The sequence below is a fragment of the Hipposideros armiger genome, unplaced genomic scaffold, assembly GCF_001890085.2.
Source record: "Hipposideros armiger isolate ML-2016 unplaced genomic scaffold, ASM189008v1 scaffold_10, whole genome shotgun sequence".
Taxonomy (NCBI): domain Eukaryota; kingdom Metazoa; phylum Chordata; class Mammalia; order Chiroptera; family Hipposideridae; genus Hipposideros; species Hipposideros armiger.
In genome coordinates, this window is record NW_017731360.1 from 6765302 (window position 1) to 6791528 (window position 26227).

The 26227-nt window shown below is 57.4% G+C and overlaps 1 protein-coding gene across 18 annotated transcripts in view; it reads left to right on the top strand.

Annotated features, from left to right (window-relative positions):
- The window catches only part of ADGRB2 (adhesion G protein-coupled receptor B2), a 36896-nt gene that overhangs the window by 1810 nt on the left and 8859 nt on the right, over positions 1-26227 (top strand). For 8 of the 18 annotated variants that reach the window (XM_019659861.1, XM_019659936.1, XM_019659818.1 and 5 more), the window contains exons 2-21: positions 5917-6727; positions 17295-17378; positions 17635-17799; positions 18967-19131; positions 19749-19913; positions 19996-20163; positions 20238-20339; positions 20496-20602; positions 21411-21605; positions 21761-21829; positions 21907-22015; positions 22340-22670; positions 23042-23147; positions 23337-23380; positions 23643-23769; positions 24231-24334; positions 24436-24538; positions 25278-25428; positions 25615-25684; positions 26107-26173. In XM_019659861.1, coding sequence (XP_019515406.1) covers positions 5932-6727; positions 17295-17378; positions 17635-17799; positions 18967-19131; positions 19749-19913; positions 19996-20163; positions 20238-20339; positions 20496-20602; positions 21411-21605; positions 21761-21829; positions 21907-22015; positions 22340-22670; positions 23042-23147; positions 23337-23380; positions 23643-23769; positions 24231-24334; positions 24436-24538; positions 25278-25428; positions 25615-25684; positions 26107-26173 — 3228 coding nt within the window. In that variant the 5' untranslated portion in view covers positions 5917-5931. Of the gene's footprint in view, positions 1-5916; positions 6728-17294; positions 17379-17634; positions 17800-18966; positions 19132-19748; positions 19914-19995; positions 20164-20237; positions 20340-20495; positions 20603-21410; positions 21606-21760; positions 21830-21906; positions 22016-22339; positions 22671-23041; positions 23148-23336; positions 23381-23642; positions 23770-24230; positions 24335-24435; positions 24539-25277; positions 25429-25614; positions 25685-26106; positions 26174-26227 lie in introns of those variants that run through there. The other 10 variants (XM_019659898.1, XM_019659907.1, XM_019659927.1 and 7 more) reach the window with 7 other exon arrangements.

Sequence of the window (26227 nt, forward strand, 5' to 3'; positions counted from 1 at the left end):
GGAGATGGGGGGATGGGGTGGAGGGAAGGGCTCATCGTAGCAGCAATTCTGGAATCTTTTGAGCCATCAGACACAGACCAGCAGGACTGGCCCCTGGATTTGAGATGGTCTGATTTGGCTTGTTTGGGCTTGGGCAGTTATCCCCAGGGAGCCTCTGTCTACCCCAGGGCAGTCCCCACTAGGTGGGGGTGAGGGTGGAGGTGGGCTCTGTCTGGATTGGACATGGGCTACATGGTGGGGGGTCCTCCCCTGCCCTGGGACAGAGCAGATATCTGGGGAAGTGGTGGGGGTCAGTGTGGACTCTGTACAGGGTCCTGGTGGTGGTGGAAGCCTGAGGGAAGGTCTTCCTGGATCAAGATTAACAGAGATTTTCCCCCTTTTCTTCCCCTGTCTGCCTTCTCTCCTCCTCTCTTCTGCTTCCCTCCCCCATCACTCTTTAGAAAGGAATAGGTCTAGCCTGGGGTGTGTGTGTGTGTGGTAGGCATTTCTGTAACCCAAAGTGAGGTCCCAGCTGGTCTCTGTCCCCTTCCCTCCCTTCCATCCCCCAGATAATGAAGCTGAGTAAGTAGTTAGGAACTCAGCTTTTGGTCAGATGACCTGGGTTCAAAAGCTGTGTGACCTGGGCAAGCTACATAACCTTTCTGAGCCTCAGTTGGCCCTCTATGAAATGGGTCAATGATCCCGGCCTCATATATTTGCTGGGAGAATGAAATCAGATTGTATATAGAGTGCCTGGCACCTACTAATGCTCAACACTGATAGGTGTGTTGGGCTGTTCCTCTTCAAGGCCAAGGTCAGGCCCCTATCCACTCTACTCATAATCCCAGAGGAGAAATGCAGAACAGGTTCCAGTGACTTCACTACATAACCTCCAGGATAATAAAGCCAGAAAATACTCAGTCCCCTAGAGTGGGTCCAGGGAGCCTGTGACTGTTAGTCTCCCTCCCTCCCCCAGCCCCCCTCAGCATCCCACTGGACTGCTCTGGGACCAGCTCTTTTCAGAAGGGCATCAGTGAAAGCCAGACCAAGGTCTTTGAGGTCCTGGTTCAGGGGTAGAGGCCGAGAGTTGGGATAAGTACAGAGAAGAAACCCAAGTCAAAGTCTCCAAAGGTAGGCTGTCCCTTAGGGGGTCCCACGTGGGAAATCAGTCATGGAGGAGCACATGGGGCACAGAGGCACCTCTTCCTCCCCCAGGAGGTCAGACGCCATCAGGAACTTTCCAGGGTAGTTAGCGCTCCAGATCTCCAGATCGGAGTTAAGGGGCCACCTGGCCTGAGGGCCCCAAGAGTTTGAAAAACCTGGCTTTGGAGTGACTGGCTTGGTGAAGGAGGGGAGGGGATTCGGAACCGTGAGGTTGTTCTGGGCTGGAAGTCCTCTGGGCAGTGTGGCGTCCTAGGTCCCACCAGGGAGTGGCAGCCTCCCAGCCTCCCTCTTGCCCTGGCAGCCCTGACATTGGGGAACAAAAGCTTTCCGTTCCTGTAGCAACGGCGGCTCCAGCTGCTGCAAAGTTCCGGGGAGGCGGGCCGAGGGCGGCTGAGTCACCGCCCCCTCCCCCGCCGCCCGCGCGGCACCGCCCCGGGGGTCTGGGGGCCGCCCCTCATCCCCCTCCTTATGGTGTGCTGGAGTCTCCCGGAGCCCCCCTCTGGGGACAGTGAGACCCTCTCTGCCAGTCCGAGAACCACCCTGGGTAGTTCTTCCCCTTCCCTCGGTCTTGCCCACCTTCTCCAGAGGCTGGACCGAGGCTGTGCACCCTCCTGGGTGCCAGAGGTCCGGGAACGGGGACCTTCAGGACCCCAATCCCCAGCAGGTGCGTGGGCAGGGGACCCAGAGGCCCCAACTGGGGGTCCTCGCCCGCAGCATGGCCTGAGCTGGGCCCCTCATCGTGCTCCGGGGAGATGGAGGGTGAGTGACGGGCAGGCGAATTGGAGCTGCCAGGCGGATAAACGCGACGGATGTGCGCACCGCCGCGCCCCCTCCCCCATTTGCCGCCCCTCCCCCCCGCCCGCGGCCCGGGCTCCCGGCTCCCCGCCGCGCAGCACACCTGCTCCCACCCGGGCCGGTCGGATAGGGGTCAATCCCGGGGATCCCCGGAGACCCAGCCTTTGCCTTGAGTTGCCCCCCCTCTGCTCCCCCACTCCTTGGTACAGAAGGGGAGCCAGAGGCTGGGCGGGCCTGTGGGGCCGAGAGGAAGGGGGCCCGAGTGTGCTTGGGCAGAGGGTGGGACTCCCAGGTGTGCTGGGAGGAGGCAGGTATGCAGTGAAGGTAGCCGGAGCAGGGGGGGGGGGGTGGGGGGGAGTGGTCCCTGAGACTTGAGATTACGCTGGGGGGGGTATGTGGGGGGGGGTCCCTGAGACTGAGATTACGCTGGGGGGGGTATGTGGAGGGGGGTCCCTGAGACTGAGATTAGGCTCTCCAGCGACTCACCCATCTCAGCCCTGTGAGGTCCTGAGGGAGGTGGCCTTTTGATTATCCTCTCCATTAACCTCCTGACCCAGGAAGTCCTTCCTCAGAGCTGATCTCTGTGCCTCTCTCTAGCTCTTGTGCACAGGCCGGTGTGTGGGCTTACTGGGCTTGGAGGTGGCAAAGCCACTCTTGTGGTTCAACCCAAAGAGCCTCCCAGAGGCAGTGGTTGACCTCAGCAGGAAAGAAGGGAGAGTTTGTAGTTTCTGGGAAGAGGAAGGGGTGGAGGGGAAGGGAACTTGTGAGCCCTCTCCCTGTGCCAGGCTCTGTGCTGCGAACTCACTGGGAAACCGAATGAGTAGTGTGCAATCCTGAGGGCCGGCACCATGGTCTCCATTCCAGAGTGGGGAACTGAGGCTCTGGGAGGTTAATCACGGCTGATAACCACTTAGGCTGCCTGAGAGGCAAGGATCCTTCTAGGTCTCTTCCTAGGGGAGGCTCTCTCTGACCTAGCTTGGAAGTGGGCTTCTTGCCTTATTTTGTGGGTGGGGAGTGATATTAAGATGGGCCTCTAAAAGGTCTGTGTCACAGCAGGAACAGTGAGGGTCATACCCAGGGTGAAATTCAAGAATTGGTGTGAAAGGGGGTATCTGAAGGAGACTGAGTAGAGGAGGGGCTTGGGCAGGTTTTAGAGATGGCTCAATTCTGGGGAAGCCAGGCTGTGGCTCTAAAGCAGCGGTTCTCAACCTTTCACAGGGGTCACCTGAGACCATCGGAAAACACAGATTTTCGATGGTCTTAGGAACCGAGACACCGCTCCTCTATCGTCTCCAGGCCCACACGCAGATACGCCCACATACGAGGACCCGGCGACCCCTGTGAAAGGGTCGTTCGACCCCCAAAGGGGTCGCGACCCACAGGTTGAGAAACGCTGCTCTAAAGGATGTGGACCTAGTGCTTCTTGATGGGTCAGGGCTATGGAGTAGGGGGCAATGGAGGCCCAGGAGGTGGGGAGTCGGAGCCCCCAGCTTCAGGAACACAAAGGGAAGAGCAGCAGGTCAGATCCTGCCTGACACTTAGCTGTCATATGCTGAGCCTGAGAGAACCAAATACCTGTGTGTGTTCAGAGAGTACATTTGCATCTCTGCCTATGTGAACAAGCATCTGGCCCTTTATACCCTTGTACACGTGAGTGTGTGCAACCCTGTGTGCATGTGAGTTTATGCATCAGTGGTCTACACTCATCTATGTGCATGTGTGTGTTCACACGCAGAATGCCTGTGATCGCCTTGTCTAAACATGCATCCGTGCATACATGCTTTTGTGTGCATGCCTGCAGGGCACAGGGATGTTCAGACCCACATGTGCTGGTGTCTGTGTGGGGAGATTCCCCGCCTGCTCTAAGTGGGGGAGGCGAGGCCAGTTTTAATGAGCTCCCACCTCCCCTCCATGAGCCCCAGCTATGGCCTGAATTTTGCAGCCTGCTTAAAAATAATTGGGGGCAGCGAGGGGATTGGATGTCACTCATCATCAGCCGCTGCTTTCGCTGGTGCCGCAGCAGGCTGGGCAGGCTGAACAGTTTGGGATAGGCATGATGTGGGGCGGGGAAGGCCAGGGTCCCTTTTTCAGCTCTGGGGGGACAGTGAAGGCACAGCTTGTTCTGGCATCTGCTGAATAACTCCAGGTGGGTCTTTGGAGGAGGGTGGGGTGACTCCTCCCCAGAAAAATGGGACTGTGTTCAACTTGCTTCCCTCTATTTCCCTCCCACCCCCCTGTGACTGGGGAGGGGCAAGTGCTTGTTTGTGGTGAGGGCTTGAGCCTGGCTCAGAGTTGCAGCATGTGGTAGCTGGGACAGTGTGGAGCTCTGTGAATGCTGCACAGGGATTGGAATTCTGGGGTTTTAATTCCTGCGCCGCCCCCACCCCCCATCCCCACACCCCACCTCCGGCCACTATTTAGACTTCTGAACAGCCAAGAGAAATCTGTCCCTGGGAGCAGCTTTGTCTTGGGAAAATCTAGCTGCATCTGTGCATTTTCCTATGTTTGTAATTCAGTTCCCAGAGCTAATGGCTTGCCCATTGGTCCTGAAGCCTGAGCAAGGAAGGGGACAGAGCAAGAGGCTTTTGGCGGATGAGAGAGAAACTTGCTCTGGGGCCTCAGATCCTGGACTCCATCTATTCCCAGCCTGGCCACTCTCGTGTGATCTTAAGCAGGTTGCCTCCCCTCTCGGAGCCTCATCTTTTTTCCTCTAATGTGGAACAACCAGGCTCTAGGGGCCCATCCAGTTCTGTGAGCTATGCTGTGGGCATGGAGGAGGGAGGCAGTGTGGATGGCTTTGGGGGCAGGGCTGGAAGTGGGGCTGAGACAACCCAGGCACCAGGCTCCGTTTTCTGGACAGCTAGAATAGAGAGACTGGGCAGGCTGTGGGCAGGGGTTCTCTCCTGCCAGGTGGGAGGGCACCTGTAGGTGCCCCGCCAACCAGCCCTTGTCCACTTTGGCTTAACTGCCTTGTGTGTCTATCAGGGTCGAGCTTGGGTCCTGTTGCCCTTGCACACCTGGAGGACATTCACACCTGCTGGGAGCTCAGCTTAGGGCAGCACTTTGAGGGGAAGGTGGAAATCAGTGAATTCTGGTCCTTTACTCTTAGGAGCTGGAAGACTCATGAGATGCATGAGCCAGCCCTGGGGAGATAGCAAGGGACAGAGGTCATGATTGGGTAGTGTGGACTTTCAGGACAGGGCTGTGGGAGCTAAGAGCAGGGAGATGGCAAGGTGGCCTCACTGCAGGTAGCAGGCCCTGAGCCAGGCCTTGGATGATAACCCCATGGTGGGAGGGGAAGAGGGGTTTGAGGAGAATTACCATACCCACTTTGCAGATGCCTTTCCCACTTGTTGCCACCAGGAAATCCACAACAGTGATACTCTTGACATTCATACTTGCGATGCCCTCCCATGGGCATGGCTTAGGTTGTGTGCAGCCCCTGGCACACTGGCGGTAATGCCCCCCCTTTCTCTCTCACTCAGTAAAGCAAGTGAGTGAGAATGACATTGTTCTGGGAATAACCTTGAATTGCTTTGATTTATAAAAAAGCAAATCGTTGTCAAACATCGCTGCTTTGACAATTACTGTTGGATTACGCATGACACGCCTCATAGCTGATCACGACACACTGCGACTGAGATCAACAGTTCTGGAGAATACAAGTTGGGTGTTGGGGATGGGACTGGATCTGAATGTCAAGCTGAGATGCTTGGGGTTGATGGGACTGACAGAGGACTATAGCGTAATAGTAACAACAACAACAAATGTTTCGTAAGGGCTTATAAGATTCCAGGCACTCTCCCAAGTGCTTTCATTCTACAGGTAAGGAAACTGAGGCTCAGAGATGTCAAGTCCCTTGTCTAAGATCACACAGGTGGTCTTAAGCACGAGGCCCACTACTTGCAGCTAGCCACAGGAGGTTCAGAGCCCATGCTGGCTGTGCCTGGGGCCACTGACCACTGTCTCTCTCCACAGGGCAAGGGACATAGGATGACCCCAGCCTGTCCCCTCTTACTATCTGTGATTCTGTCCCTGCACCTGGCCACCGCCTTCGACCCTGACCCCAGTGCCTGCTCCGCCCTGGCCTCGGGCGTGCTCTACGGGGCCTTCTCACTGCAGGACCTCTTTCCTACCATCGCCTCGGGCTGCTCCTGGACCCTGGAGAACCCTGACCCCACTAAGTACTCCCTGTACCTGCGCTTCAACCGCCAGGAGGAAGTGTGTGCCCACTTTGCCCCCCGCCTGCTGCCTCTGGACCACTACCTGGTCAACTTTACCTGTCTGCGGCCTAGCCTGGAGGAAGCAGTGGCCCAGGTGGAGTCGGAGGTGGGGCGGCCAGAGGAGGAGGAGGCAGCAGCGGGGTTGGAGCTGTGCGGTGGCTCAGGCCCCTTTACCTTCCTGCACTTCGACAAGAACTTCGTGCAGCTGTGCCTGTCAGCTGAGCCCTCGGAGGCCCGGCGCCTGCTGGCGCCCGCGGCCCTGGCCTTCCGCTTTGTCGAGGTCTTGCTCATCAACAACAACAACTCCAGCCAGTTCACCTGTGGTGTGCTCTGCCGCTGGAGTGAGGAGTGTGGCCGCACTGCCGGCAGGGCCTGTGGCTTTGCCCAGCCGGGCTGCAGCTGCCCTGGTGAGGCGGGGACCAGTCCTGCCACCACCACGCCTCCAGGTCCCCCTGCTGCCCACACCCTGTCCAATGCCCTGGTGCCTGGGGGCCCAGCCCCACCTGCTGAGGCTGATTTGCACTCGGGGAGCAGCAATGACCTGTTCACAACTGAGATGAGATATGGTGAGTCTGAGCAGCACCCGAGTGGGGCGCGTGTGTCCGGGGGCCTGATGGTGCCTGCTATCTTGGCAGATCCTGGGGCCATTCATATAGTCATTCACTCATGTCATCTGTGTTCAGCCTTGTCCAGATGTTGGGGTCACCAAAATGGATTGGGGTCAGGCCTCCCCTGAGTTTGCAGTTTAGGTGGATGAGTGGGGGCACTGATCAGAGAATGCAGCATGATAAACCCAGGGAGGGGTTCCCCTAATGGGGCAGTCAAGGAAGGCTTCCTGAAGGAAGTGATACAGGAGTGGAGATCTGAAGGACAAGTGGCATGAGCCAAGCCAAAGGAGCGATGCAGGCATTCCAGGCAGAGGGAGCAGTGTGTACAAAAGCCCAAAGCTGGGAGCGACTGTGGCAGGCCCTGGCACTGCAAGTTGACAAGTTTGCCTGGAGGCTGGAGTAGGCAGGGAGCAGGGACGTGTTCCTGTCCACATGGGTCACTGATTTTTGGCAGTGGCCCCAGGGTCAAGGCAAAGGGAGGTGCAGAAGAATGTGCCTGGGTGAAGAGATTTGAGGCTGCCTTGGAAGGCTGGGCTGGCTCAGCTCCCAGGGTCCCTTACCTCCCCCTTCTGGGCCCGTGTCTTCTGGGACCAAGGCTGCCAGCTGCTAGAGCTTCCTGCTGACTGGGCAAAAGCTCTGCGAGTCCTTGAGTCCTGCCTGCTCCCGCCCCCACCCCAGCTCCCTTCTGCCAACCTGCCTTCTTGCTGCTTTGAGGCCCTAAGCCCCTCCACTGGATCCTGCGTTCCTGCTGAACAGTGCTGGGCCAGGGACTGGCCAGGGGGCCTGGCAGGGAGTGGGTGGGAGGGAGGCAGGCCCGGGGTCTGGGCCTCAGCTCTGGTGCTAACAGCTCCCTCCCTTGCCTCAGTTTCTCCCTTTGGGATAATAGGTATTGCGCTTACCATCATGAGGATGTCACGCAGGGATGTAAGTCAGAAGGGGCATCTAGATCTGAGAGAGGATTACAAGGAGGCAGGGAGTCCCATGTGTGGGCTGCTAGGAGTACTGGAGTATGTTCTGTCTCCATCCCTGCTCTGGAGGCCAGAACCCTGGAGTTGGGCACTGCCTTTGACTGTTACTTTGAGTGGACCCCTTACCTTTTTTTGTCATCAGTTTCTTGTCTATGAAATGGGGAGATAGCCCTGAATTAACTAGAGAGGGGTGTTTATCGTGACAATAACCTCTCCCAGTGCTTTGGGGGAGGGGCATCTCAACCTCCCCCAGAAGACATTTGGCATCATACCCAACCATGGCAAGTGCTCAGTGGCCTTGCTCTGGCCTCTCCCCTAGGCCAGTCTGGCCTCTTAACAGCAGTCAATGAAGCCGTCCCAGTGACAGCTAGGCCGTGGGCAGCTTACAGGCCCTGGAGGCTGGCCTGGGATTTAGTGCCTGCAAGAAGAAATTGAATTTCGCTTCTTTGTCGAACATCTGCGGAGAGTGCCAGGCGTATATCAGGAGGTTTATAGCTCTTCCTGCCTGGCTGCCACTGCCTGTCACTCTATGAGAGCCTCCCCAATCGTGCTCAGCAGAGGGTGGGTTCTTTTGTCTGGCTTTCCCTATGGCCCGTTGGCCCAGTGGTCCGCAGTGGATGGAGCATGGCTCTCCCCTCCTGGGCAGGCACCATCTGGGCAGGCTGCCATGTGGAGCACAGAGCCAGGAGCAGCCAGTCCGGCTTGGTTGAAGCCGGAAGCAGGAGTTGGTTGGTAGCTGGGATGTCTCTGGGCATCAGAGAGGACTGGTGATGAGAAGGGTATCATCATTCCCACCATCGTCAGCCTGTGGGACTGAGGATGGGTGGAGATTGGACACTGATTGTCCTTGGACATGAGGCCTGGTATCATTTCTGAGCAGAGAGCCCTGAGCTCCCAGCCTGACCTCTGTTCATGCCCCTTGTCCTGCGTGGCATGTTTCCAGGCTGCTCTATAGGCTTGTCTGAAGGAGGGCCCTTGTGGGGAGCTGCAGGAGTGATGGGACATCAGCCATCCTAAGTGGGCTCACGTGGCACACTGGGGACCAGAGCGGGGCTGGTACAGCCCCTTCCTCACCCCTGGCAGGCAAGAGACTCTTCTTTGCCACCCCTTCTCTTCTGCCCAGTCTCTCTGGGGACAAGACTCAGTTTGTTCCAGGTGGCAGGGAGTGTCTGAGGGCGTGACATCATGAAGGCCCGGGGCACTCTGCTTGGTGGCGGCACCACCTTTGCCAAGCCCTTGGCCTCACCTCCATGCTTCTCTTCATCTCCTCCTCACTGGCCAACAGGAAAACTGGCTGGCACACAGAGCTGCCAGACTAAGAACAAGATTGGTGGGGATGTTGGTGAACAGGAAGAATGGGACCCTCCTCCTGGCTGCTCTGCCAGGCACAGGGGCAGGGAGCTGTGCTCACCTTCTGTGAGACACGCTGAGTAGGATCAGTGGCAAGGCCAAGTGGGATGGGGCTGGTTGGCACTGGAAGAACAGTGAGGTGGGGAACTGGTGGGCAGTGGCAGAGCGGAGTACCCGGGCCCGCCTCAGAGCTGAGTGCGTTTGACAAGAGGGTACAGGCGCCTGTTAATTTCACGCAAACTGCCTTTGATAGATCTCTTGTTATTTTTGGTGAGTTGAGCCATAAATTTGTGCCATCTTGCTGCCGCAATCTGTTAAGTAGGGGGAGAGGAAGAAAGGGAAGGCAGGCAGGAAGGAGCTCAGTGGAGGACTGGCACGGAGGCTGGTTGAGGCTGGGGCAGGAAGGTGGGTCATAGAGGTAGTGCCAGCTGCAGAGCCTAGTTCCTGGGGCCTGGCCACTGACCTGTAGCTGCCCACTGACCCACCAGTCCTCAGGAAGCACCAGCCAGTGGGGATGGCTGTGCAGAGTGACACCTGGGAAAAAGTGTCTTGCATTCTTGCAACCCCCTCCCTCCTCTGCTACACTCCTCGCCTCAGTCACAGGCCCTCCCCCAACCTTGGCTGGTGGCTGCTAGCCCTCCCTCCCATCATCCAGGCTCCATTCCTGAGTCATGGCCACCAGGTAAGCCTGCGCTCCCCTGAGTGTCAGGCCTGAGAGGCAAGAGTAAGTTAAAATCTCTACTCTGCCACTGCTGCGGTGTAACTTGGACAAGGTGCTGCCCACTGGGGCCTCAGGACCCCCAGTTCTCTGTGTGTTACTTCCCTGATCCAGCCCCCCAGTGACTCCCCAGTGTGGCCCACATTCCTCAGTTTGTCTTTCCAGCCCCACCCTGGACCCCGCTGCCACCTGCTTTTCAGCCTTCCCTCTAATTCTCTCCTACCTTTCAACTGTGGCCCCTAAACCCCCTGCTTTCTGGCCTCCTTGCCTTTTCTTGGGCTGTTTCTCTTACCTGGAATGCCCTTTGCCCTTGGTTATCCAGAACTTCCGCATCCTTCTAAGCCCTGTGTGCTCTAGGACGTTGCTTGTGAACTGTCCAGTCGAGTCCTAGGTTGGCCTTTCTCCTCTCGGCACTCAGGCCCTGCTGTCCTCTTGGCCAGCCTGGTCTGGTGGCAGGAAGTGGGGCCCTACCTGCCTGTTTGGGGCTCAGAGTCAGGGAGGCAGGGCCTCTCTCCAGGTGGGGTGGGGGAAGACCTAGCACATACAGTGCGTTTCCTGGAAGATCCTTCCGGCCCCATCCGTGCTGCTGGAGCTCTCTGTGCTCTGTCACCACAAAGGGGTAGTAAGAAGGCAGCCTAAAGAAGGTGACTCTGAGTTGGGTTTTGAGGAGCGAATAGGAATTCACTGGCCTATGAAATTTTTCCTCAAATTGAATTGCTTTGAAAATTTATTATATTAAAAAGAAATTTCGTATCATAGGGGGAAAAATTGTATCACTTACCTGAAATAGAAGATAACCAAAGAAACAACCACAGTGAAAACAAAACATTATTAAATTCCAGCCAGATGCTCCTCCCTCAGTTTGTTAGAGAAATTGGCACATGCTGGGGAGGTGTTAAAGGTGATAAAGTCACAGAGACTTCATCTTTCATGCATTTGGAAGGATTAAATGTAAGGTGACCATACAATTCATCATCTAAACCGGGATATTTTTGAGGCTATAAAGGCGGGGAGGGGGGTATTATTAATTCCATTAAGGCAACAGTTGCAACCTGGACTATCCCAGGCAGATTGGCAAATAGTCACCCTAATTAAGAGACATGGAAAGGGGATAACTTCCTCTGTCAATGACCCAGTGTTATTTAATGGCACGTTTGTGAGCCACCCCGAGTCATCTCCTACTGCATGCTTTGGGAAACCCCGTAGGAGGAAAGGCTTTGGAGGCAGAGGAAACAGCCTGTGCCAGGGCATGGAGGTGTGAACATGCCGGGGACAGGGCGATACGGTACACTGGTGTTACTGGACAGTAGCCCCAGTGCTGGGAGACAGGGCCAAGGCTCTGACTGCCATCACCAAACACTGGGACCTCACCCTGTTGGCTGAAGGCTTTAAGTAAGGCAGCAAGAAGTTGGGCATCGTGTGGGAGGCAGGGTGAGTCAGACATGGTCCCTGCTCTCGAGGAGCTCCTGGCTGAATGGGGGTGGTGGCAGGAACCCAGCTAGCTTTGTTGGGAAGCTGAGCAGATAGACCGGCGGATTGGGGAAGAAGTTATCGGAAGGGGACTGGCAGCCTGCTGCGTCTCTGGTCTCCTAAGGACACCCAGTTGCACTGGACCGCAGATGCAGAGCCAGGAAGTTTCAGAAACCACCTCCCTCTGTCCCTGCACCCTTGAGATTCTGATGCACTGTGAAGCACAAGAAGCACTGCTGGGGCTGGGGAACCATGTGTTAAGGGAATCAGTTGGTCCCTACTCAGGGCTTTGGGGCCAGCCTCAGGAAGGATGTAGAAAGCCTGATGAGGGAGGACTGCTTTGTAAATCACACCGCTCTTTCTCATGGAAGTGATGATTATCGTGGTTATTTTTAACACATTCCCGACAAAGGACACCAAGAAGGCTGGACTGTGAAGCATTTGGGGGGCAGGGTCTGCAGTCCTGCTCAAATGGCAGAGAACCTGTGCCAACTCTGCCTGCCAATGCCAGGGGTGAGACAAGAGTGGCCCCTGTGTGGTTGGGTATAGGAACCCTCAGGGGTGTCTGGCCTATGTTTGCTGAATCCCTGTCTTGTGTCTGGCTGCTCAGAGCTAGGTCCTTGGTGCAAGAGGGGAGAGGGAGATTGAGACCCTCCCTTAGGACTTAAAAGAGGGATAAGCCCAGGATACTCACAGCTGCAGTAGCAGGCAGCCTGGGATCTCAGCCATGGAAGAAGGAACCAGCAAACCCAAACCACTGTATGGTCAGCCTAGGAAGACTTCCTGGAGGAGGTGGCATTTGACATATAGATTTTGGCAGATTGATGTAGAAGAAGGGAAATTTCAAGGGGAGGAAATAGATGCATGGAGGGAGGAAAGCATTTGTATGTTCAAGGGAAAACAGGAAGGGGTGGCAGCTCCTTTTCATTGAGAGCTTATTGTGTTCCGGGCAGTCCATGTCTCTTGTTTCCTTGAATTCTCACAATGAACCTGTGGTAAGAAGTGTCATGTTTATTTTCAGTTGAAGATTTTTAAGCTCAGAGAGGTGAGGCAACTCACCCAAGGGCACACAGCAAGACTGTGGCAGAATTGGGTATCAAACCTACACCTGCCTGGCTCCCGAATCTATGTCCTTTCCACTCTCCACATGGCCTCACAGTGTGCTTGGCTGCCTGGGGGAGAAGGGAGAACAGGACTGGACAGGTCAGCAGGGGCTGGAGTATGCCAGGCTCAGAGGCTGACATTATGGCTGTAGCAGCGGGGAGCCACTGAAGTTTCCTCAGCAGGGGAGTATGTGTGTCTGGAGCCCGCCTCCCAGACAGTCACTTTGGAGGCCACAGAGGAGAATCTGGCTTGCCTTGGGGGAGGGGGAGTAGATGCACAAAGGAACAATTAGAAAGCAGTGTGCAAACAGGATAATATTGGGTTGTCAGAAAAGTCATGACGTATTTTGTCTATGTTTTTCGTTGCAAAAATGCGTCATGACTTTTCCGACGACCCAATAGAAGCAAGTCTGAGGGCCTTTGGTGGGACGAGGGAGTGACTTGGGAGTCCCATGGGAATTAGGAAAGGCATCTCTGAAAGGCACCAACTCCAAGTCGAGTTGCATTTTGTAGGAGCAAGTGCAGGTCAGTGGATAGGGCATGGCCTCCGGAGTCAGGCAGGCCTGGGTATGAAACCCCGTCACCCTCTCTACAGTGTGAGAACTTGGAGCCTCGTTTCTCACCAGTAAGTTGGAAATCCTGACCTAATGAGGATGAAATGAGGTGATGTAGAGTGCATAGTATACACTGGCATATAGCATTTGTGTAGTAAATGCTATCTTATTCAAAATAAAACAGGACTGCTCAAAGGTGATTAGGGATTGAGCAGGGAAGCCTGTCCCAGGCAGCAGGTCTGTCTGTGCCCATGCCTGGCAGCCAGGTGGGAAAACGGATAGATTGCAGGCCTGCGAGCATCAGAGCACCTGGTCCAACGAGCCCTCGAACTCACTGGGTGGGACACTCCAGAGTTCTGGTGGCTCTCACACCCCTTCCTGGACCCCTCATCCTCTCTGCTCAACTTCCTCTGATTCCCTCTGTTCTGGGCCTGGAGGCGGCTGGGGCCTGCACTGGGTAGAGGCTGAATAAACGTTTGTTTCAGTAGATGACACCTCGGGTCTTACCTGTCTTCTTCCCCCTTCAGGGAGAACTGGCTTTCACATTGGGGGAAAGAAATTGCTGGCCACTCTTCTGAGGGAGGTGGGGGCAAGGGTGGAGGGGAGGGCAGTCAGTGCAGGCCCCGACTGTGGCTTTGGGCTTCTTCCTTCGAATCCTCTCTGACCCAGCCCAGGAGGCTAGGAAAGGGACTCCAGCTGGACCTGGGCATGTTCTGATTTTTAATTGGGAGTGGACTCCAGAAACCACCGACATCCCCTCTGGTTAGATTGTTGGGCTGGCTCATAAGTGGCCGGTGAGCAGCTAGTAGAAGGCGTGGAGACCACAGGAAACAGCGTGAGTCCACGACAAGCGGGTCAGGCTGGTCTTTCACTTGTCCCTGTTTGATGAGCTTACTGGATGCCAGGCCGATGGTGGGAGTGGGGGAGGTTGTCACAGACATGATGGCGGTCAAGATGCCAAAACAGGAGCTGGATGAGGGGACTCATGGCTGGATTTGCAACAGGTCGAAGGCATCTCTAGAATGTTTAATCATGGGTGTCAGGTTCGTTAATAAACTGGTGGAGGGCTACTAGGCAGAGCTGATACTCAAGATACAAACGACCATTTCCAGTGACCCCCCCCCCCCCCGGGCTGGGGTGGGGTGGGGGGTGGGAAGCTGGCATCAGTGTGTTCATTGGTGTGTATCGATATTTTCCTGGACCAGATTTTGTGCTGGTGTTCACTGCAGTCAGGGAGATGGCTCTCACGCAGCCTTCCTTCAAAGGCTCACGGGTGAGGGGAAGTTCAGACAGAAGACGGAATCATCTGTGATGAGACGGTTCATAGAAGAGAGGGCAGCCAATTCTGCCTGGGGAGTGGGGGACTAAGGAACACTTCACAGATGAGAGGTCATTTGAGGTGGGTTTTAAAGGTCAAGTAGGAGTTTTCCAGGCGAAGAAGGTGGGGGAACAAGCAGGTAGGGGTTTGAGAGGCGATGACGACCCTATTTTGGACATGCTGAGTTTGTCAGGACACCTGTTCAGGAGGCAGGAAGCTAGGTAGAAGTGAAGGGGGGGTGCTCTGCGGGGAATGACTCGGGAGCAGCCATTCAGAGGGGGTTAATTAAGCCTGAGGGAGGGGTGCGGAGTGCGTATTGAAAACAGGACAAAGCATGAATGCCTGTAGCGGCAGGAAGATAGACCAGTCAGGGAAACTGGGACTGAGGAGCCAGAGGAGGAGGAGGAAAGCAGGCGAGTCAGGGAGGGGCGTGTTTCAAAGCAGGAAGAGTCAGCAAGGCCAAATGCCGCCGAGGAGTGAGTGAAACGAGGCCTGCAAAGTGTCTCTAGGATTTAGCAGCAAGGAGGGTGTTAATGACTTTGTCAAGAATGGTTTCAGTAGAAAGATGTGGTCAGGAACCAGACTGTAAAGGATTACCAGGTGAGGTGACATTTGAGTCAGGACGTGAGTGGCAAGTGAGAAACTGGAGTGTCAGCTGCGGACCATTCACTGATGGTGAAGAGAAAGAAGCCAGAGAGCAGTAGCCAGAGGAAGAAAGAGGGTGAAAGGAGGGCTCCCCCCAGAATGCAGGAGGCCTGGATACGTTCACGGACTATGTGATGAGGAGAGAGAATGCTGATGGGAGAAGGGATACTGGATGGAACCCTCCTGAGAAGACTGGAGGAGTGGGATGCAAGAACCGAAGGAGGGGTTGACCTTTTTGAGGAGAAGGCCTGCAGGAAAGTTAGGAGTTGGAGGTGTGGGGCAAGAAGTTGGGGGGCTCCCGTGTCATAGCTTCTGCTTCCTCTGTGAAGGAGCTTGTTGCAGAGAGAGAGAGAGAGAGAGTGGGTGGAGATGGGCTTAAGGAGAGAGGTCAAGGTCTGGCACAGCTTGCCGAGGCGGGGAATAGGGAAGGCAGGGAGCCCAGAAGGGCTGCTGAGAAGCCCGGGAGCCCAGCGGATGTGCAGCCCTGAATCTGTCATGGTGCCAGCTGGCACAACTGTGGATTTTTTCAGCAGCCTGGGGGTGGGCGTGGAGAACGCAGCTTGTCACAAGGATCCAGGGCGGGGGGAATAGCTGAGCGGGCGTGGTGGAAGGGTTGGGTGAGCAGATTGAGGAGCTGGCAGGTGTGACACCAACACCTTGATAGTCCTGATGGAGGCAGGGCCCAATGTGAGGCCAGGAGGGACTGAAGATGCTATTCAAAGGGAGGAGGCCCAGAGGCTGAAGGGTGGTATGAGGGTGCAGAGGGGGTAGAGGTTGTGAAGGGAGGGGAGATGGTAAAAATAAACCAGATAGTTCCTGCCTTCTGAGCATTTGCCATGCGCCAAGCAAGGTGCCAAGGGCTTCATGGCCTACTGCCAGGGAGTCCTTGCGTCAACCCTTGAGGTAGGGGGTATTCAAGTATTGTTTCATAGAGGTAAAAATAGGGTCAGAGAGGCAAAGACACTTGCCCAGGGTCACACAGCTGGTCAATGTCCTTGTTCCAGTTGGGAACATCCAAAGATGTCTTGAGGGGGTCCAGGTTTCAGAGATGGTGGAGAAGTTCCAGGGATGATGTAGAGCAGGTCCTGGGCCTGGTGGCTGTAGTGGCAGGAAGGGCCCCAGGGTTGATGAGACTAGAAGCTGGGCTGAGGCAGTTTAAGGCTCTCTGGATAGCGGGTTTACTCAGGATGGCCATTCTTCATTCATGCCTTGTCGGGAAGAGCTTTCTCTCCAATGCAGAGCCTGGACTGGGCGGCAGGGGGCAGAAAGAGTACAACCCTCTTGGGTTCCTTCGGAGTGCCTGTTCTGTGCTGACCTGGCTTTTAGAAATAGGAGAGGGCCTGAGGGCGGGGGAGAAGAGTACCTACTAGTCTGGGGACAGCATGGTCTGAACCCTGTCCTCAAATGTGGTTCCAGTCCCACCTGCCCACCAGCCTCTACATGGGCTGGGTCTTTCCCCTCTGCACTCACGTCTGCCCCCATCCCTGCTACCCAGCCTGTGGAAGAGGGCCTGGATGAGCTCATGTCTGAACAAGAGGGATGGGCTTTGGAGAATGGGAGCTCCCAGCCTCTCCTCCAGCACTGGCGGTGCTTCCAAGCCTGGAGCAGACACATACATCAGGGCAGCCAAGAGCCCCGTGAAGCTGAGGCCGAGGCAGCAGCGGCCTCCTGGAGCACCTGCTGCTCTCCTGGCCGTAGAGTCAGTGGGGAGGAGGGTCTCCTGGATGTAGGCACCTGCCCCAGGCCCTTGGGTCTCGGAGGAATGGCATTCTGACCTGCGCCACCAGGTCACAGCCCAGTGCTGCCTGAGGAGCTGAATCTGGGCCCAAGACTCAGCCCCTGGCTTGGCACGGATCGTCCTGGAGGCAGACTTGGGGGATGGTCACAGACGGTTGGCATGGCTGTTAATCAGTCCTAGGAGGCAGCCCTGAGGGGAAGAGCCTGGGCTTCGGGCTCATGAAGCTGTGTAGCCTCGGACAAGTAACTTCCCCTCTCTAGTCCTCAGTTGTCTCATCTTTAAACAGAAATAGGGGTCCCTACTTCCCCAGAGAGTATCAAAGGAGATAGGTGTGGACAGCACTTGGCACAAAAGCCTCCCAGAACTCATTAATATGAGTGGCCACTTGTCTCCAGTCACCTCTGCTCTGGCTGAGGCAAGAGGAGGAAAGGATGGTTGTGAGGCTGTGGGCAAGTCCTGTGTGGCCTTCTGAGCCTCAGTTTCCTTATCTGTAAAAGGGTGGTGGTGGGGTCGGGGGCAGGACGCGATGCTCTCTCAGCATCACTTGCAGTTGGTTCCAGACCCTCTCGGGCTAAGGGCAAGCAAGGCTGCCCTCTCTTTGCCACTCTGGCAGGACAGAGCTGGCCCTGGCTGAGCCCCTGCCACCACCTCCGTGTTCCAGGTGAGGAGCCGGAAGAGGAACCGAAGGTGAAAACCCAGTGGCCACGGTCTGCAGATGAGCCTGGGGTATACCTGGCGCAGACAGGTAACTCGGGCCCGCCTCCCTTCTTCTGTGGCGGAGGCCCGTGCTGTGTCTGGTGGCATGTGTGTTTGGTGTGTGTCTATGCCCGTCTGTGTCTAAGTCCTGGACTTCAGTTGTGTCTCCCAGCCATGTGAGTCCTGTGGGCAGGGCTGTGTTGCCTCCTGAAGGGCTTGTCACTGGGGGTCAGGGTAGGAGGATTCCTATGAGGTTGAGTACTTGGGAGGTGTCCCCTGCCGCCGACGCTGTCCCTCTCTTATAGGAGACCCGGCGGCTGAGGAGTGGTCCCCGTGGAGCGTGTGTTCCCTGACGTGTGGGCAGGGTCTGCAGGTGCGGACCCGCTCCTGTGTGTCCTCCCCCTATGGGACCCTGTGCAGCGGGCCCCTGCGGGAGACCCGGCCCTGCAACAATTCAGCCACTTGCCCAGGTATGCCCGTCCTCCCCGGTCTGCCTGCAGGGTTAGGTCCTGCCTGGGACTCGGGCAGGTTAATCTTCCAAAGATGGTTGGTTGTCTCTTTTCATTCAGCAAATGAATGTCTCCCACACCGTGCCCAGCCCAGTCCAGGGCACTAGGGACACAGGTGAATCAGACCAAGGCCCAGTGGGCTGGGTTCTGGGCGCATCACTCCCTAGATGCCTAGGGCCTAGTAATCAGGCTTATCTTTCCACCCTCCTTGCCCTCCATGTTCCCTATACTCTGGCTACACCAGCACTCCTTGCACTTTCCCACTTCCCTGCATTTCCTTATTCTCTGCCTGGGTTATCAAAATTCATCCTGTCCTTCAAGATCTAAGGCAAATGCCACTTAAAAAATAAAGTGACACCTTCCCTGACCATCCCCTCCCTCATCCGACTCCCCATCCTATTCCCCAGGGAGCCTCCTGTAGACCCTGAAGCCTTCCTCAGTTCAGCATGAAGTTGAGAATGTGCATGTGCTTGCCTGGGACCGGGGGTCCGCCATGAGGGGCAGGACAGCTTCTGTCAGTCCTGCTCCTCACGCTCTGAGGGAGTGCAGTGGCGCCTAGGCCACGGCTAGCTCCCGGCTGTGGAATTCAAGTAGAGCTACCTTGGAAGGGCTCTTGGTACTTGGGGCTGTGGCAGGAGCTTGCAGAGGGCCGGGGCCAAGCTGTGTCTGGAGTGTGAGCTCGTTGTGTCAGTGTCCATGTAGAGGTTCATGTCTATTTGTGTGTTCATGCGCTTGGGGTGGAGGGGGCACTTCTCTTGCCCCAGGCCTGCCATATTGCCTTCCTGCTCTGGGTCTGGGGGTGGGAAGGAGTGGGGAGGGATACAGTGGGATAGGGTGGGGGTAGATCTTGTGTCCTTTCCTGGGCTTTCCTGTGCCTTCAGGAGAGGACCCCTGGCTCCCCTTTTGGGACCCCAGACTCCCCGTCCCGGTGTCCACAGGAGGTATCCTGTGTGAGTTGGGAATAGAAACCCATGCCATCCACATCCTCTCAAAGGGTTGAGTCATGGGGTCCAGGGCAGAACCAATGAGGAGTGGTCGCAGAACTGCTGGAGCTCCTGATTGGTGGGCAGATGGGCAGTGGGCGGGGCCAAGGTGCGGCCCAGCCACCGGCCACGTGCTTCCTTGCAGTGCACGGCGTGTGGGAGGAGTGGGGGTCCTGGAGCCTGTGCTCCCGCAGCTGCGGGCGGGGGTCCCGGAGCCGGATGCGGACCTGCGTGCCCCCCCAGCACGGCGGCAAGGCCTGCGAGGGTCCAGAGCTGCAGACTAAGCTCTGCAGTATGGCTGCCTGCCCGGGTCAGTAGAGCCCGTGGGCTTCCAGGCGGGCGTTGCCCAGCCGGGTGGGGGTCGGGAGACTTGGAGGAGGCAGTCAGGTCCGATGCCCTACCCCTGGGGGCCCCATGAACTTTGACCAAGCACGGGGAGACTGCCAGCGTGGGAGGTGACCTGGCCTATCTGAGGTGGAGTTGGCACCTTGTGACCCCCATTAAAGGGGGGGGGCTGCTTGCCAGTGCCCTTTTCCCTAAGCCCTGGGCTACCCTTGCTGTTCATAGCACTTTGGTGCTCATGGCCAGTTGGGCTATGAGGGGACACAAAGCTGGGCTTAAGTGTAGGCAAAGACCGATCAGATGGTGACCCCGGGGCCCGTTTCCCTAGCCAAAAGAGGACAGTGTGTGCCCTGATGCTGAGTGGAGAGGTGTCCTGTGTTCCTGGAGCTGGTGACAGGCAGGCAGGACCAGGCCCAGGCACCACCTGCTCACTCCAGACCCCTCCATCCACCACTCTCCAGTGAGTCTGGCCTGGCTCAAGTCACAGTGCTTAGCAGACTCTGCCGTCTCCCTGCAGTGCTCTGCCCCCTCCAGTTCCCACACCCCTTGCTCAACGGCCACCCCTGCTTGTGTCTCCCCATGCAGTGGAAGGCCAGTGGCTAGAATGGGGTCCCTGGGGCCCATGCTCCACATCCTGTGCCAATGGGACCCAGCAGCGCAGCCGGAAGTGCAGCGTGGCAGGCCCAGCCTGGGCCACGTGTACAGGTGCCCTCACGGACACCCGCGAGTGCAGCAACCTTGAGTGCCCGGGTGAGTGCTCAGCGCAAGGGCTGCAGGTGGCCGTCCTGGCCCTGGGGGCATCTGGGACCACTCACGCCCCCCTTTCCCATAGCCACAGATGGCAAGTGGGGGCCATGGAACTCGTGGAGCCTGTGCTCCAAGACGTGTGATACAGGCTGGCAGCGTCGCTTCCGTATGTGCCAGGCCACGGGCACGCAGGGCTACCCCTGTGAGGGCACCGGAGAGGAAGTGAAGCCCTGCAGTGAGAAGAGGTGTCCAGGTATTGCTCACAGGACCCTGGGGGTTGGGGGACAAGCATATGGGCTTGGCTGAGCCCTTCCACTGTACCCACAGCCTTCCATGAGATGTGCAGGGATGAGTACGTGATGCTGATGACGTGGAAGAAGGCGGCTGCTGGCGAGATCATCTACAACAAGTGTCCCCCCAATGCCTCAGGTGAGGGTCGGGTGGCCCTCTCCCCTGGCCCTCACCTTGCCATTCTGGCTACCACCTTCTGGGCCCCCAGCTTCTTTGATCCTCTATCCTGAGGTGTGGAATGAAGTGGGTGAGAGCTCGGTCCCCATACCCAACCCTCTGTCCTGTCCCCTGCAGGGTCTGCCAGCCGCCGCTGTCTTCTCAGTGCCCAGGGTGTGGCATACTGGGGGCTGCCCAGCTTTGCCCGCTGCATCTCCCACGAGTACCGCTACCTATATCTGTCAGTGAGTGTGCCCTGCTGGGTTGGGGCAACACAAAATCTCCCCTAGACGCTGGTAGGAGGTGGCGGGAACTTGATTCTCGCTCACGCCTATGTGCCTTGGCATATGTATGCTGTTTCCACTTCTGCCTGGCTGTGCCTCTCCCTGTCTGGTAAACTTCTACTCATACCTCAAGGCCTCACTCTCAAGTGTCTTCCCTTATCCCTGGTGCCTACCTCTGTGTTCCTGTAGCCCTCTGAGCTTCTCAGTCATTAGGTGTTATGAGCGGTCTTTGAAATGTCTGTGTCCTGTTTGACCAGAAGCTCCTTGAAGGCAGGGACAAAGTTGAATTTATTTTTGTGTCCCCAGTGCCCAGCTTAGGGCATGCCATGTTATCAGCGAATGTGGCTCGTGTGTACTTGTTTGTCTGACTACACATTAGTTGTGTGGTTGGCATTTAGAGCTTGTATAAGAGAGGGAGAAAGAGAGAGAATATGAATGAATTACACTTCAGAGTGTGCACGACCCTTTTGGGATGGGGGGGTACCTCGTCCCTGTACTATGTTTCTCATCTTTTGTATGTACATTTGAGCACCTTCCTTCTTAGCTACTTCTGTTTCAGTCTTGTTAAAATATCTTTGAGGATTTCATCTCTTTATGGGTCTCTTTGTTGGACTCTGTCTCCCCATGAGCCCCTTTGAGCATCTCTGTCTGCCTTCTCCCCTTCTCTTTCCTCCTGGATTCAAGCAGTGGGTGGACTGGAGAGGGATGGGCCAGGGGCTGGTCCCAGCTCCTGACACTCCTGTGACAGTGGCCCACCTGTCACCTGCAGCTTCGGGAGCACCTGGCCAAGGGGCAGCGCATGCTGGCAGGTGAGGGCATGTCACAAGTGGTGCGCAGCCTGCAGGAGCTGCTGGCCCGGCGCACCTACTACAGCGGGGACCTGCTTTTCTCGGTGGACATTCTGAGAAACGTCACTGATACCTTCAAGAGGGCCACCTATGTGCCCTCGGCTGACGATGTGCAGGTACCTCCCTGCCCTTCTGGGAGGAAGTAGGGCTGAGGGTGCAGAAGCCCAAGACTGAATGGGAAGTCCTGGTCTCTGGGGGTGGCAAGTGTGACCGTGGTGGGGAAGCCCCTGTCCCTGAGGCTGGGGCCTCCTGACACTCACTATCTCCCTAGCGCTTCTTCCAGGTGGTGAGCTTCATGGTGGACGCAGAGAACAAGGACAAGTGGGATGACGCTCAGCAGGTGAGCGGTGAGGCTTCTAGGTTTCCTCCGCCCTGACCCGCCTCCATCTTGGCCTCTTACACACTCTCTGTCCGCAGGTGTCCCCTGGCTCTGTGCACCTGCTCCGTGTCGTGGAGGACTTCATTCACTTGGTGGGCGATGCTCTCAAGGCCTTCCAGAGCTCTTTGATTGTCACAGATAACCTGGGTACAGGAGTCCCGCAGGGAGGGGGTGCAGGCTTCGGTGGGCGAGGGATGGTTTCTGAGGCTTTTCCTATTTCTCTCTATTTCTTGAGGCCCTGTCTTTCCCTCATTTAACCTCTTTATTTGTATCTTTCCGTGTTTCTTCCCCTCTTCTATTTCTGTGTCGTGTTTCTCTGTGTATGTGTCCCCCACTCCTGGGTTGGTACTAACCTGGGTGTATGCTTCTGCCTTCCTGGTGCCTGTCTCCCCCACATCTCTCTCTTCCCTTGTGTCTGTTCCCTGTGTCTGTCTGTCTCTGGTGTGGTCTGCCACCCCTCACCCCCTGCAGTGATCAGTATTCAGCGAGAGCCCGTCTCAGCTGTGTCCAGCGACATCACGTTCCCCATGCGCGGCCGCAGGGGTATGAAGGACTGGGTGCGGCACTCGGAGGACCGCCTCTTCCTGCCCAAGGAGGTGCTCAGCCTCTCCAGCCCGGGGAAGCCGGCTGCCGCTGGGGCAGCCAGCAGCGCCAGCAGGGGGAGGGGCCCAGGGACGGTGGGCCCTGGCCCAGGCTACTCCCACCAGCGCCTCCTCCCAGCAGACCCTGAGGATTCCTCCTCCTACTTTGTGATCGGTGCTGTGCTCTACCGCACCCTTGGCCTCATCCTGCCGCCCCCCAGGTGAGTCCCTGGGAGAGGTGGATGGGGCTGCTGAGGGTCCAGGGAGTTCTGGTGAGAGGCGGACCGAGCCTGTGCTGGCCACAGAGAGCTATGCGGCTGCAGCCTCCTGCAGCCGTGGGGACCCCTCACCTGGCTCTGGACAGAGTTGCTTCTCAAAGATGTCCATGCAGCTCCCAAAGGCTTTGCTGTGGTCCAGGGGGTGTTGGATTGAGCTCTAGACCTCACCCAAAGTCCTGGGCCCCACTGCACTCTGGGCCTACCCCTGGACTTGGCCCCTGGTCACCCCTTGCCTCCCATCCAAAGCACCTTTGGGGTTCCTGACTGGGTCTGGGCACCCGCTGGCAGGAGCTGACCTCAGAACCTGTCCCCAGGCCCCCGCTGGCAGTCACATCCCGGGTGATGACGGTGACTGTGCGGCCCCCCACGCAGCCACCAGCTGAGCCCCTCATCACAGTGGAGCTCTCCTATATCATCAATGTGAGTGAGGGCCCAGGCAGGGACCCTGGGTGCACCCCAACATGGGTGGCCAAAGGCCTGTCTGATGGGGAGGTGGTGTGCCCAATGGCAGGCTGACCTTCTGACCAGTGTGGGGCCTGCCATGGCAGGTCAGGGTGGTAAGCTTCCCACCCCACACTGTACTCATGTGTTCTGCGCCCCACTCCCCAGGGCACCACGGATCCCCACTGTGCCAGCTGGGACTACTCCAGAGCGTGAGTTGGGCATGGTCTCTGTGTGGGGAAGAGTGCAGCCCTAGGACCTCTCCTAAAGAGGGGATCTCCTGCCTGGGAGACCAGAGGGCTCCTTCGTGCAATCCTTGGCCTAAGGGATCAAGGGTGCATCCTGGAGCTCCCAGCTGCCTACCTCTTGGATATGGCCTCGCCCTGGATTCACCCGTCCTTGGGCAGTGGTCAGTGCTAGAGGTGGAGCCACAGAGCTGGGCCGGGGCTCACTCTACCTCTCCCCTCACCCAAGAGATGCCAGCTCAGGGGACTGGGACACCGAGAGCTGCCAGACGCTGGAGACCCAGGCAGCCCACACCCGCTGCCAGTGCCAGCATCTGTCTACCTTTGCTGTGCTGGCCCAGCCACCCAAGGACCTGGTGAGTGGGAGGTGCCTGGGGTGGGCAGGGAGGAGATGCCTGGGCTGCCAGCGGCCATCTGTGACAGTGTCAGCAGTGACCTACCTGGGTGATCCCACATTTGTGTCTGAGCAGCTGCACTTCTGGGATTGCACATGGGAGCCTGTGCCCTTGGGATGGTGCTCACAGTGATGACATGTGCCTGAGGGTGTGTGGCAGTGGGCAGTCGTGTGCATGTGCACACGTGTGCGTGTCTGGTTGTGTGTACAAGAGTGTGGGTGACTGGGCATAAATATGCCTGTACCTATATGAGAGGGTCTGCTCTGTGCATGTGTGAGGGGAAGGGTGAGTCCTCTTCTGTGTGTGGCTGTGAGGAAGGCGCAGGTGCCAGTCTGTACCAGACAGGGAGTCGGGAGGCCAAGGGCACCCCTGCAGCAGCCCTCTCCCAGTTACCCATCTGAACGTCTGCTCATCTCCCCCAGACCCTGGAGCTGGCGGGCTCCCCCTCGGTCCCCCTTGTGATTGGCTGTGCTGTGTCCTGCATGGCACTGCTCACCCTGCTTGCCATCTATGCTGCCTTCTGGAGGTAGGTGGGACACTGGGAAGATGGAGGAGGGGAGGTGGCCAGTCACCCTAGGCTGGGCGGGGCAGCCAGCTCCTCTGTCTCTGCCCGCTGTGCCCTCTCAGGTTTATAAAATCTGAACGCTCCATCATCTTGCTCAATTTCTGCCTGTCCATCCTGGCGTCCAATATCCTGATCCTCGTGGGCCAGTCGCGGGTGCTGAGCAAGGCAGGTGCAGGCTCATGGGGGTGCCAGGGAGTGAGAGTGCGGAGAAGCGGGTGAGGGCGGAGAGTGTTTGCAGGTGACAGCAAATGTTTGTGTATATATACGTAAATGATGGATGTTTGTATACACTCCAGCTGTGCGTTGGGTTGAGTGTGTGTGTGGGAAATTGTGTGTGAGCAGAGGCGAAAGCATTGAAGAGGAGGGGTGTGTGTACTCAAGTGATGAATGTGTGCATCTGTGAACAAGTACATGAGCTGAGCGCCTGCGTGTACATGTGTTGGGTGGGTGGCATTTGTGGAGCCTGGGCCCTCTCATGTCTGTGGACATGTAGGAGCCTGAGCAAGGCCTCTTGTGCCACCTGCCTATGGATGACCTGGGCTGGCTGTCCCTCATGCCCCCTGAGCCTTCTCTGCACAGTGCCAGCACTGTGAGTGCCAGGCATGGGGCCTGCCTGGCCGTGACGTGGCAGGTGCTTCTGTCTGCCCCCCTCCCTGCCAACCCCGTCTGTGCGTGGGCAGCCTGCCTGCCCGCCTCCCGGATGCTGAGTGCTGTGTGCATGTCACTGGGCCTGTGTCGTGCTGTGTGTGGGTGCAGGAAGATGGGGGGTGCCTGGCAGGGTTCTGTGGAGGGCGGAGCTCGGGTGGGCGGCCATGGCAGCGCCCAGCAGCGGGTGTGGGAAGCCTGGTGCCTCCCGCCCTGGCGGCTGCTCAGGGCCACTCCCTCCGTTCCCCTCTCCTTACAGGGTGTATGCACCATGACAGCTGCCTTCCTGCACTTCTTCTTCCTCTCCTCCTTTTGTTGGGTGCTCACTGAGGCTTGGCAGTCTTACCTGGCTGTCATAGGACGGATCCGTACCCGCCTTGTTCGCAAGCGCTTCCTCTGCCTGGGCTGGGGTGAGCAGGGCCTGTGCTGGACTCTGCCAATGGGCCTTGGGAGCAGGGGCGGCAAGACAGGCTCAGCTTCAGCCCTGACCACCCTTTGTGGGCCCAGGGGGCAGCTGGACTGTGTCAGGGTCTGGGAGGATGAGAGGACCCTGAAGACTGGCAGCTGTTTCACTCTGGCTTCCCCCGATCCCTTAGGTCTGCCTGCCCTGGTCGTGGCTGTGTCTGTCGGCTTTACCCGCACCAAAGGATATGGTACATCCAGCTAGTACGTGGGCCTCCGACGGTGGGCGGTGGGGTTACTGGACCTGTTAGGGACCCACACTGGGCCTCAGGCCTTCTCAGGCTGCATGCTTGGCCCACACCTCCTGTGGGGCTTTGGGAAAATCCTTCCCATCTCAGAGCCTCAAGTTTCCCTGACTGTAAAAGTGTGTGCTGGGATTGGGTAATCCCCAAGAGCCCTTTAGCTCAGGGATCAGCCTTGTTTGGTCCTCATGGGGCTGGGTGTGATGGTCTTAGCTTTTGATAGAAGGGAAACTGAGGCTCAGCAAGAGCCAGTGGCTGTCTCTACCCCTGTCTGGGGCTCAGCCCCATTGCTGATGTGGGCCTGGCAGCCCAGTGGGCACTGAGGGATGGTGTTTGAGGTGGGGGAGGAGCCTGGGTATCTGATGCCCCTTCTTCTCCCGCCAGCTGCTGGCTCTCCCTGGAGGGCGGCCTGCTCTATGCCTTTGTGGGCCCTGCGGCTGTCATCGTCTTGGTATGTGCACCTTCAGTGTCCTGGGAGGGGTGTGGCAGGGGGTGTGGCGGGGGC